Consider the following 12,674-nt stretch of genomic DNA (forward strand, 5'->3'; position numbering starts at 1 on the left):
TTTAGAGTCATGGGGTGCAACAGGAAGCCCCAGCCACAGCTTCTACCTCCCTGGGGTCGGGGGCCCACAGTGCCTTGTCCCCAGGACCCGCTGTGCTGGGACTGCAGAGATTTGAAGGCAAGGTTGCACTCTGCTCCCAGAAGCGCTTGTCAGATGGGCTTGGCGACAACCAGCTCAGTAGCACTGACAGAATCTCAAATGGGGAGGCGGCAGTGCAGGCCTCGAGGGGCTGGAGGGAGCCATAGACGGGCCTGGACTTGGGGGGTTGCCGGTGGCTGTCGGCACAAGGACCTGCAGCAGTTGCATTCAACGATTACCACCACGTCCCTTTAAACAGCTCTCCAGGGCACCTCCCCAGATAACCTTCTCACAGTGGGGAGCTGGGTGGGGCCCGGGCCCGGCGGTGGTCCACACAGTGCAGAGGAGGGCGATGGTTACCGCCTCTGTAGAGACTCCTGGGCCTCTGGGGACGTGTCCTCTGGGCCCACTGTGCTCGTTCGCACACACTCGGGTACCTTCCCCAGGCAGGGATAAACTCCTGCTAAGCTAGAAGTTTCTAGAGCCCTGGTCCTGCCTTTCGCCTTCGAGCTCAGGACCCCAGAGCTGGGGAGATCCCTGAGGCCAGGGGAGTGGGAGCAGCATCCTCCTGTAGGTGGGGAGAGCCCGGCCTGGAGGCAGGGTCAGCAGTGGCTCCAGGCTGCTGGATCCCTTTCTCACTGGGCTGATGGGGCCCTTGTTCCGGGTGAGATGGGAGTAGCCGGAAAGCGGGCTCTTCTATGGCCACATGTGATGGGTGTGGCCCGGAGGTCACCTCAGCTCTCAGCTGCCTGCCCCCGGGCCTTGCTGTGGAGGCTGGACCCCTGGCCACCCAGCACCACCCACGGCCCCTGGAGCGGGGCTTAGGCCGGGGCCAAGACCCCTGACCTTCCACCTCCAGGGAGCCTGTCCAGAGCCAGTAGACATTCAGGGCCCACCCTTTGTCACCGAAGGAGGCCCTGGACTCCTCCCGTCACCCCTCATTAGCCCTCCCACCCCCTGTGCCCGCACACCCCCATTCTCCCATACACCCTGCTCATACACTAGCACCTATGCACCCTACACATACACGCTCCATGCACCCACTGCACACCCCACGCCCCCATTCACCCGTCATATACTCACAGCCCTGTATCCTGTGCACCCAAACGCCCTACGCCCTGTGCACCCGTGTACCCCCTGCACACCCCTCGCATGGTGTGGCTGGGTGGCCCCACAAACACTGCGCCTGTTCTGAGCCAGGAGCAGCCCCGTGACGGTCCCGCCCAACTTCCTGTCCCAGGGCCAAAACTCCTCACCCTGAAACCGCTCTGTCTCTGTCTCCCTTTGTCTGTCACTGTCGTCTCTCCCCTCCCCCTGCCCCCCACCCCGCACAGTCCTCAGCATCCACAAGCTCCCAGCCAGCGGAGCCACCGACATCAGCTTCCCCATGAAGGGCTGGCGGGCCACAGGCGACTGGGCCAAGGTGCCAGAGGACAGGGTCACTGTGTCCAAGAGCGTCTTCTCCACGGGGCTGGCAGGTGAGGGCCTCAGGGGGCTGGAGGGGCTCCCCAGCGTCTAGAACTTCTCAGGCCCCCCAAGGAACTCCCCAGCCCCACTCCAGAAGCACTCCAGAAGTTCTGACGTGCTGTGTCAAGGGCTAGGGTGGTGTCCGTTTCTTCTACACAATCTCAATGTTTCTGAGATTGCCCCCTCTTCCAGGAAGCCTTCTCTGTCCTCACTTTGTTGGGAGGCCCCAGGAAACCTTGGCTGAATGGACCCCCTCATCACAGGGAGGGAGAGGATCTTGCCTGGTGTCACACAGCAGGTGACTCCAGTTCCCAGGAAGAGAAACGGTGCCCTGCCTGCCCCTGGCTTTCAGGGGTTACTCACGGGGACCGAGGAAGTACCCCAGCTCCAGGGCAGTGCTGTGTCCATGGTGGGGTGATGGGGGGTACACACACTCCTCTTGCCCAGCAGGGCCTTGGCCTGGGGGTGGTGGGAGGAGGGCGACCACAGTGCTGTCTTCCAGAGGCTGATGACTCATCTGTGTTCGTGGTGGGCACCGTGCTTTACCGCAACCTGGGCAGCTTCCTGGCCCTGCAGAGGTGGGCATCAGGGCACAGGTGGGGGCCGGGGAGGCCGGGCTTGGGGGAGGTGGGGGCTGGGGAGGCCGGGCCTGGGGGAGGTGGGGCCGGGGAGGCCGGGCCTGGGGGAGGTGGGGCCGGGGAGGCCGGGCCTGGGGGAGGTGGGGCCGGGGAGGCCGGGTCTGGGGGGTGGGGGCCGGGGAGGCCGGGTCTGGGGGGTGGGGGCCGGGGAGGCCGGGTCTGGGGGGTGGAGGGCCAGAGAGGCCAGGCCTAGGGAAGGTGGAGCGAGGGGCTCCTGACCCCAGCATGGCCCACCGGCTGTCCCCCAGGAACACAACTGTCCTGAACTCCAAGGTCATCTCGGTGACCGTGAAGCCCCCGCCTCGCTCCCTGCTCACACCCTTGGAGATCGAGTTCGCCCACATGTATAACGTGAGTACCCTCTGTGTGCACGTCCGCGCACATGGACCCCTCCACCTGTCCCCGTGTGTGCACACGTCCCGGCCTCTGACCAGCCTTGAGAGATAGCTCAAGCGGCGGGCGGGGACGGTGGCTGGCAGAGCTTCGGGGACTTGCCCGGGGTCACAGGCAGGGACTGAAGGAGCCGAACGCAGCCTAAGCCAGGTCCAAGGCCGCTGCTCCCGGGCCCTGCCAGCCCGGCCGCTCCTTGGAGAGGACGGAACTATCTCTGCCATGGTCCCCACCCCGCAGGCCCACCACGCCCTCCTCCCCAGCCTCTCCGTTGGGCCTGAGATGCCCTTGGCCTCCGAGAGTCTGCCCACGCCCGCCCCGCTCCCCAGCCAGGACAGGCAGTGCCGGCCGGCACTGGGCCATGCCCAGCCTCTCCCGCCTGGCCCCCCATCAGGCGGGAGTCCCCTGTCATCACCCTGCAGCCTGTGGTGCTGCCAAGGTGCTGCCACAGGTGCTTGCCAAGCCCTGTCTGTGCCCCTGACCTCCTGGTGGCCATTTCGCGTTAAGCGGAAGTGGTTGCTGCTGCCCAGCCCCGCCCGGAGAGGGGGCAGAAGCTGCCTGAGGCCGCGCAGCGGGCTGGGGCTGAGCCGGCCCCCTCCCCGCTCTGGGCCTCAGTTTCTCCTCCACAAACGCCGTCTCGGGGGCAGCAGAGGCAGGGCGCCAGGCGGGGTGATGGGACCCTGCGTGGACACTGCCTCGAGCGGGGCTTGAGGGCGGGCAGGTGGCCTGACTCCGCCGTCTCTCCCAGGGCACCACCAACCAGACCTGCATCCTCTGGGATGAGACGGACGCGTAAGTGTCTTGGCCGTGCGGCCTCCGGGGCGGGCTCCGTGGCCAGGAGGGAGGGGCCTGGGCTCCAGGTTTGGGGCCAGCTGCTGACCGTCCCCCGCACCCCCATTCAGGCACGGTCTCTCCCTGCCTGGTCCAGCACTGATGGCGTGGGGCACACACCCAGCCAGTTTCCCCCCGCTCCTAGGGAGGTCCATGGCTGCGGGTCCAGAGGGCTGCAGGGGTCCCCCAGGCCAGGTCAGGGGAAGGGGCATGAGCACAGAGCTGGGTGAGACCCAGGGTGACTGATGGGACGCAGAGGCCAGGACTCCTGGGGTCTCGGGCCCCGCTCCCTGCCTGGCACGTGGCACCAGCCTGTGTCAGGCCCTGCCGCTCCCGTTATGAGTGGGGGCCGGGCACTGGGCTGGACTGGCCAGGCTGAGATTCAGGGTCATGGCACCTGCATGGGTGCCCAGAGCAGAGTTGCTCCCAGACACAGGGAGACAGAGGGAAAGGTAGATGGGGGCTCATGTGGTCACAGGGAAGAGTTTGTGCAAAGGCCCTAAAGTGGGGGCAGCCCTCAGAGGCAAGGAGGGTCAGCGTTTGGGGAGACTGGGCAGGAGAGAGCTTGGCGGCTGGAACCTGATGGCTCAGTGGGCCGGGTGGGGGCTCAGCCTTCCCCCCAGGGGTTCAGTATCCACTGGGGGGGAGTGGTCAGAGAGCGGCGTGTCACTGTCACCGCCTGCCTCCCTCAGCCCTGGCACTGCCAGTCCCCAGGCCGGCCCCAGGGCCGTGGTGTCCGTCCCTCATTTCATGGGGATGGAAGTGTGTCCTGTAAGGTCAGGGGAGGCTCCCAGAGTGGCCGACGCTGAGGGTACACGTCCTCCCAGCAGAGGTGGGGGGTCTCGGGCAGAAGCAGTTTGAGCAAAAGTGTGGATGTTGGAAGGTACAGGAGGAATGTGAGGCATGGCCAGTGAGAGTGGGCAGCCGGAGGGGCAGGGGTGCGGAGTGCGAGGGAGGCTGCAAGGGGCAGTTTGTAGAGGCTGTGAACCTGTGGAAGTTGTTGGGGAGGGATGTGATTACCATGCATCCATCAAAATCCTCCACCCACCCGTCCTATCTATCCATCCATTTGTCCATCCATTCTCCCATCCATTTTTCCAATCTCCCATCCATCCATCCTCCACCCACCCATCCTCCCATCCATCCATCCTCCCATCCTCCCATCCATCCTCCCATCCACCCCATCCACCCCATCCATCCATCTGCCCACTCCCACCTACCCGTCCTCCTATCCTTCCTCCCATCCATCCATCCATCCTCCCATCCATCCACTCTTCCATCCACCCACCCACCCATCCTCCCATCCTCCCATCCATCTTCCCACCCACTCTTCCATCCACCCCATCCATCTGTCTGCCCACCCACCTATGTACCCATCCTCCCTCCCACCCACCCATCCTCCCATCCTCCTATCCATCCTCCCATCCACTCTTCCATCCACCCCATCCATCCGTCTGCCCACCCACCCATGCACCCATCCACCCACCCATCCATCCCTCTTCAGTGGTTCCTGACCACTGACAGAGCATGCTCTATGAGGTCCTGGTGCTCAGCCTCCTCCTGTCCCTTGTGTGGAAGGACAGGAAAGTAGGAACATCCAGATCCCCATGAAATTGTCCAGTCACGCCACGTGCCAAGAAGTAGAAGCAGTGGATCTGGTGGCCGGTGGGGTGAGGAGCCTGAGAGCAGGTTCACAGAAGCCTCCCTGGGGTGGTGTTTGAGAGAGGCCTGCTCAGCACTGCACGTAGGTGTCTGGGGACAAGCATTTTGGCAGAAGGAACAGACAGTGTAAAGGCCCTGTGGTGAGAGACTGCAGGCCCATGTGCGGACTCCACCGCCCTTGCCCGCTCGGGGTGTGAGGACAGTGTCGGGAAAGCACTGGGGTGGACCCCGTAACCCCAGGAAACCAGCCCGCTGGCTCTGGTTGCCAGAGACTGTTTTTCTCTGAATTTCGTAAGCGGCATAAACTTTGCACAAAATGCACTGACAGAAAAGGGTAAGAAAAGAAAAGGCAAGAACGAGGGCTCGCATGCTCCCAGGCTGGCCCCTGTAGCCATCATGTGGCTGCTGTCCACTCCGTCTGGCCCCTGACATCAGCACAAGCCCCTCCCCACCGTCCAGAAACCCTCCCACTGGGCTGTTCAAAGATGGCCCGGAGCCCCTGGGGTGCCTGGTTCACCCAGAGGCCCTGCCCTTGGATAGCTCTGCTCACGTTTCTGATTGTTTCGTTGGCATCAAATCCCTGGACAACTTCCAGGTCTTGGTAGTAAATTGCTTTCCAGAAAGGTGGACCCATCTATCCCCTTTGCTTTCCGGGAGCAGCAGGTTGTGAGAGGCCTGGCCAGCCCAGTGAGTGCTGGGTTCACTGTCCCCGGGGCACAGTCGGGGCAGATCCCGCCCCCTGGGAGCGTCCCTGTGGCCGGAGTCCACCTGCTTGCGTGTGGGAGCAGAGCGGGGATGGGGGTGCGGACAGCAGCCAGGCCCGTGGGACGCTCATGTCTGGCCGTGGCCTCCACTGGCCCCTCCTTTCTCAGGTGTGGGGGCCTGCCCACACCCCAGGCCTCCCTTGCCCTCTCCTGGTCCCCCCCTGGACAGATGGGACTATTAAGGCCTCTGTGCCTGGACCCAGGGCCCTGTGGACAGGGGGGAGGTGCCAACAGCTGGGCCACATTGGAGGTGCCCCAGAAGACATGTGCCCACAAGCTCCCTGCTCAGTCCGGGGTGTCCCTGGGAGCCCTGCCTGTTACTTCTGGAGAAGCCGAGGCTCTGGGAGGTTGGTGCTTCAGCTCAGGGTAGGGACCAAAGCTTCTGCCCCAGAGCTGGACAGCCTTGGGCCCAGAAGTGACAGGGTGGGGGCCCGGGGCAGGAGGCAGGCAGCTGGCTCTCCCCGCCCAAGCTTTGTGCTGGAAGCACCTCCCTCCGTGGCCAGGTGAGGCCATCTAGCACGTTAAAGGGCTCAGAGGAGCCAACGGTTTCCCAGGTGACCCAAAACGCGGACCAGGGCTAGGGCCCCAGGTTGCTTCCACCGGTGTACCCAGGGATCAGGTCTGTGCTGGCGTGGGCCTGTGTTTGTATGTGTTTGGATGAGAAAGGGTCTCATGTCTGCAGAATTGTGTGTATGTGGGTGGGGGGAAGGTGTCAGTGGGAACTGAGAGTCACTAGCGACCTTCAGCTGAGAAGCGGTGAGCTTCTGACCCATGACTGAGTCTTGGCCCTCGTCACTGCAGGAGCCTAGACACCAAGCCGGACTGAGCCCTGGCCCTGGGCACACTCTGAGCCCTGACGCAGCATCTCACCCGGCGTCACTTGTGCGTGCTCACATGTAACATGTAACTGCACGTGTCCTGTGTGTGAAGGGCCGCCTTCTCTTGCAGACACACAACACCCATCAGGCATGTGACACACTCTTCTCGGAAAGTCTGAGTCAGGCTTCCACCCACAGTGCAGACCCTCCACCTGCCTCGCCCCCAGTCACACATGCACTCTTGCACGCACAGGCTCAGCGTCTACACTTGGGACTGCTCACAGAGAGCCTCAAGGCCGCCCCTCCGCGCCCCCACACCCTTCTGCCATCCTGGCCAGTGGCAGTGAAGGCCTGGGGGCAGGGCAGTTAGGGAGGGAAAGGGGGTCTTTTCAGAATTCTTAAATGTTTAGGTGGGAGGGGAGGGGGGTCCAGAAGGATGGGCTGGTGGGGGCGGGGTTGACGAAGGCCAGAAGCACCGCCCGGATTTCATGTCTGTGGTTCTCAAAGGACAGCTCCCTGTGTCTTTCTAAGAAACTGCAAATGTTTTGCAGTTTCCTTTTTAAAAATAAACACCTGAGAGTCACACAGAGCAGAGAAGTCAGAGCGGGCAGGCCCTCAGAAGTCACCTGCTCCGGCCGCACTTGAAGATGGTGTGGCTGAGCCCCAGCGTGGGGATGTCAGGACAGGACAGGCGTGGGGGCTGTGCCCCCACCTCGGAAGGTGTTGTGCCCAGTACCAGGCCCACGTGGGCTCCAGGGCGGACAGCGTTTCATGCCCACCATGTCTCATGCTCCTGGGTCCACACTCGAGCCATCTGTAAAGGCTCTAAGAAGTCCTGCAGCGGGCTGCTATTGAGTCAGGTTGGGGGTTCCCCTAACTAGTGGGCTCTTGACACCCCTACACTCCGGAACCTGAGCTGGGAGAGCAGACGCTGGGACAGGCTGGTGGAGGGTGGGCACTTTCCCAGTCTGGAGGGTCTTCTCCACAGCCTGAGCCCCCTCCAGGCACCTTCCAGTGTTCACTCGCGCAGCTTTCTCAGCCGGGCTGAGGACGGGGCCCAGAGCTCTGCTCGCCAGTCCGGGCTCTCTCCCCACCCCCTGCGGGCGCAGCTGTCCTGGGGGACACTCAGGACACAGGCCCGGGCCCATCCCCGGGTCCTCACACAAGTGCGTGTCCTGGTCCCTTTAAGAGCCTTGCCCCTCCCCCCCCCCATCCCTGGTTTCCTTGGAGAGGGCGGTGAGGGGCAGGCCGAGGGGGGCAGGCGGAAGGGAGACTTGGCAGGGGCCCCAGGTTGCTGTCAGCGGCCGGTTCCCAGCCCGATTTCTCCCACGCCGTCTGGTTCCTGATGGGGGCAGAGAAGGCGGGCGAGGGGGGCAGGTGGGGGAGGGGAGACAGCTGGACACAGAAGGCCTTTTAGTGGCCCTTCATGAGCGTGGGTGGGAGGTGGGGTCCTGCTCTGCGCCCCCACCTGGGTGGGGAGCTAGGGCTGGGGCAGGGGTGCAGTGCTGCTATCAGCGGCGAGACCGCCCACCCCCAGCCCCTTCCCCAGCGCCCCACCCTTCTCTGAGCCTCCCCTGGACTGTGTGCTTGCGGAGTGGGGGGCCTGGCAGAGGCCTGCTCTGAGCCTGCCCTTCTCGAGGGGCATCTGAGTCCAGGCCTGCCCGTCTCGGCTGAGTTTGGGACCTGGAGGGGACAGACAGCAGTGAGGTCACGGCCCAGGGACAGCAGCTGCGCTCAGAACCTGGGGCAGTGAGTGCCCCCGCCCTGGCAGGCAGCCCGGATCCCCAAGCCGCAGTCCTCCGCCCCACGAGCCCCTCGCCACTCCTTGGCGCCAGCTGGAACGCCTGGCGCCTTTGTCCCTCGTCCCTGTGCCTCTTCTCCAGCCTCAAAGCCACCTGCTTCTGGAGGCCTCTCTTCCTGTTCTCCTACATGCCCCCCAGGTCCCCTGCTTCCCAGCTCTGACTCCCATTTGCCAAAATTCTGTGTATCTTCATGTGCCCCTCTTCATGAGAGTGTGAGCCTCCTGATCAGAGTGTGAGCCCCCCATCAGAGTATGCAACCCCCCAGCAGAGTGAACCCCCCATCAGAGTGTGTACCCCCATCAGAGTGTGTACCCCCCATCAAAGTGTGAGCCCCCAGCAGAGTGTGAGCCCCCAGCAGAGTGTGAGCTCCCAGCAGAGTGAACCCCCCATCAGAGTGTGTACCCCCCATCAGAGTGTGAGCCCCCAGCAGAGTATGAGCTCCCAGCAGAGTGTGAGCTCCCAGCAGAGTGAACCCCCCATCAGAGTGTGTATCCCCCATCAGAGTGTGAGCCCCCAGCAGAGTATGAGCTCCCAGCAGAGTGTGAGCTCCCAGCAGAGTGAACCCCCCATCAGAGTGTGTACCCCCCAGCAGAGTGTGAGCCCCAATCAGAGTGTGAGCTCCCAGCAGAGTGAACCCCCCATCAGAGTGTGTACCCCCCAGCAGAGTGTGTACCCCCCAGCAGAGTGTGAGCCCCCAGCAGAGTGTGAGCTCCCAGCAGAGTGAACCCCCCATCAGAGTGTGTACCCCCCAGCAGAGTGTGAGCCCCAATCAGAGTGTGAGCTCCCAGCAGAGTGTGAGCCCCCAACAGAGTGTGAGCTCCCAGCAGAGTGAACCCCCCATCAGAGTGTGTACCCCCCAGCAGAGTGTGAGCCCCCATCAGAGTGTGTACCCCCCAGCAGAGTGAACCCCCCATCAGAGTGTGTACCCCCCAGCAGAGTGTGAGCCCCCAGCAGAGTGTGAGCTCCCAGCAGAGTGTGAGCTCCCAGCAGAGTGTGAAACCCCAGGAGAGTGTGATCCCCCCATTAGGGTGTGAGCCTCCCAGCAGGATGTGAGCTCCCCCAGTAGACTGTGAGCTCCCATCAGAGTGTGAGCCCCCATCAGAGTGTGAGCCCCCCAACAGAGGGGGCTCCCCCCGCCCTGCCTCCCACACCTGCACTGATCTGGGAGTGAGGGATAAGGAAGAGCCTGGAGTTGCTCTCAGGGAGGGGGGCATCAGGGAGGTCAGTGCTGGGCCTTGAGCACGTGGGGCAGTGCTCACAAGTGGGGAGGGCGCTCACCTCCTTCCTCCACTGAGATCTGGGGGTCCCTGCCCTGGGATGGGCCTGGAGGGTGTGAGCTGAGCCTCCTCCTCATGCCACGTGCTTCCCCGCGCTTGAGGTGTGCAGTTGCTAGTTTCCTGAGGCAGGAAAGTCTTAATCAAAACCCCAGCTCCGCAGGCTGCCCAGTGGCTTGCTGGTGGTATTGGCAGGGACTGACGTCCTTTTCTCTGCAGAGAACCAACTCAGGATGCAGATGGCAAGAGGTGGAGGAGACAGGAAAGCTTCCACGTTAGCAGGGAGGGCGGCGTGAGCACGGTGACCATTACCCTTTCCTGGCCTAGAGAGAACTTTGATGGAATGACCTTGAGGTTCACCTTGGAGGGCGGGGTGTGGTCAGCAGTGTGGAGGATCAGATGATGATGATGGTGAGGTTACCTGGGTTCAGCCCATCGTGTTTGACAGGCATGGTGGGCGGTGAGGCCTCCTGCAAGACGGTTTCTGCCTACACAGTGCCCTGGATGTGGAGGGTTGAGTGTTGGTGATGGCGGTGCCCAGCTAGTGTCAGTCCACAGACACAGTGCTGGTTCAGAGGTGATAGCAGTCACGGTGACACTGCTCACAGCGGAGGTGGCGCTGGTGAGCTCGGTGATCAGGTGACTGATAGGAGTGACCGCATTGGCAACCATGTGCCGTTGGTGGTGGTGGTGATAATGTTGGTGCAACAGTGGTGTTGCTGTGATGGCGTGACCGGCATGGTGGTGGTAAGGGTCGTGTTGTTGTTGCCGCTGCCAGTGTTGGTAATGGTGACAGTGTTGGCAGTGGAGGTGACAGCGAAGGGGGTAGTGATGACAATACTGCTCAAAACATAATGGTGGTATTGGTGTTGCTGGTAGTGGCGATGGAGTGGAAATGGTGGTGGTATTGATGATGGTATTGGTGGTGGCAATGGTGATGCTTTTAATGACCTGGTTAACCACGATGGTGTGGTCACTTACCTAGAGCCAGACATCTGGAGTGTGAAGTCAGTTGGGCTGTAGGAAGCATCACTACGAAAAAGCTAGTGGAGGTGATGGAATTCCTGATGAGCTATTTCAGATCTTAAAAGGTGATGCTGTGAAAGTGCTGCATTCGTTATGCCAGCAAATTTTGAAAACTCAGCAGTGGCCACAGGACTGGAAAACGTCAGTTTTCATTCCAATCCCAAAGAAAAGCAATGCCAAAGAGTGTTCAAATTACCCTATACAACTGCACTCATTTCACACGTCAGCAAGATTATGCTCAAAATCCTTCAAGTTACGTTTCAAGAGTACATGGACCGAGAACTTCCAGATGTATAAGCTGGATTTACAAAAGGCAGAGGAACCGGAGATCAAATTGCCAACATACACTGAATCATAGAAAAAGCAAGGGAATTAAAAAGAAATCTACTTCTGCTTCATTAACTACACTAAAGCCTTTGACTGTGTGGATCACAGCAATGGAAAATTCTTAAATAGATGGGAATACAGACCACCTTACCTACCTCCTGAGAAACCTATATGCAGGTCAAGAAGCAACAGTTAGAACTGGACATGCAACATTGACCGGTTCAAAATTGGGAAAGGAGTACGTCAAGACTGTATATTGTCACTCTGCTTATTTAACTTACATGCAGAATACATCATAAGAAATGCCAGGATGGATGAATCACAAGCTGGAATCAAGATTGCTGAGAGATATATCAACAACCTCAGATATGCAGATGATACCACTTCAATGGCAGAAAGTGAAGAGAAACTATAGAGCCTCTTGATGAAGATGAAAGAGGACAGGGAAAAAGTTGGCTTAAAACTAAACATTTAGAAAACTAAGATCATGGCATCTGGTCCTGTCACTTCATGGCAAATAGATGGGGAAACAATGGAAATAGTGTCAGATTTCATTTTCTTGGGCTCCAAAATCAGTGCAGATGGTGACTGCAGCCAAGAAATTAAAAGACACTTGCTCCTTGGAAAAATAGCTATGACAAACCTAGACAGCATATTACAAAGCAGAGACATCACTTTGCCAACAAAGATCCATGGTCAAAGCTGTGGTTTTTCCAGTAGTCATGTGTAGGTGTGAGAGTTGGACCATAAAGAAGACTGAGTGCTAAAGAATTGATGCTTTCAAACTGTGGTGCTGGAGAAGACTCTTGAGAGTCCCTTGCACTGCAAGGAGATCCAACCAGTCCATCCTAAAGGAGATCAGTCTTGAATACTCATTGGAAGGACTGATGCTGCAGCTCCAATACTTTGGCCACCTGATGCGAAGAACTGACTCATTTGAAAAGACCCTGATGCTGGGGAAGATTGAGGGCAAGAGGAGAAGGGGGCGACAGAGGATAAGTTGATTGGATGGCATCACAAATTCGATGGACGTGAGTTTGAGCAAGTTCCGGGAGATAGTGAAGGTCAGAAACGCCTTGAGTGCTGCAGTCCACGGGTCTCAAAGAGTTGGACATGACTGAGCAACTGAACAACAAATGGTGATGATGTAGTGGTAATGATGGTCCGATGATGTGATATGGTGATGTGGTTGTGTTATTCTTGAAGCTGGTGGTGCTGTTAATAATGGAATGCTGGTGTTGATGGTGGTGGTGATGGTGGTGGTGACAGTGGCGGAGGTAACGATTGTTCTCGATGACGTTGGTGGTGATGTTACTGATGCTGGTGGTGGTTTCAGTGGGAGCCGTGAGGGTGGAGGTCGTGGTGACAGTTAGGGTGGTAGTGCTCTCAGCTCTCTGGGGGACTTGAAGCCCCTCCCGGGAACCAGGACCCGCCCGTGGCACAGTTTTCGAGACCGACCGCGGCACACAGGGTCAGACACCAGCCCAGGGAGATGAGAGGACTGGGTGCACGGGCAGAGGAGAGGGTGTCCTAGAGGAGATGAAGCTGGGCTGGCTGAGGCTGGTGAGGTCTGGCGTCTCCTGGAGCTGAGGAAGTG

At 60.2% G+C, this 12,674-nt stretch overlaps 1 protein-coding gene across 1 annotated transcript in view; it reads left to right on the plus strand.

Annotated features, from left to right (window-relative positions):
• The window catches only part of ADGRB1 (adhesion G protein-coupled receptor B1), a 75,411-nt gene that overhangs the window by 29,119 nt on the left and 33,618 nt on the right, over positions 1-12,674 (plus strand). The window contains exons 14-17 of the mRNA XM_065903094.1: positions 1,413-1,556; positions 2,048-2,123; positions 2,432-2,534; positions 3,322-3,365. Of these exons, the coding sequence (XP_065759166.1) occupies positions 1,413-1,556; positions 2,048-2,123; positions 2,432-2,534; positions 3,322-3,365 (367 nt within the window). The remainder of the gene's footprint in view (positions 1-1,412; positions 1,557-2,047; positions 2,124-2,431; positions 2,535-3,321; positions 3,366-12,674) is intronic.

Source organism: Muntiacus reevesi, chromosome 12, assembly GCF_963930625.1.
Source record: "Muntiacus reevesi chromosome 12, mMunRee1.1, whole genome shotgun sequence".
NCBI classification, from domain to species: Eukaryota; Metazoa; Chordata; class Mammalia; order Artiodactyla; family Cervidae; genus Muntiacus; species Muntiacus reevesi.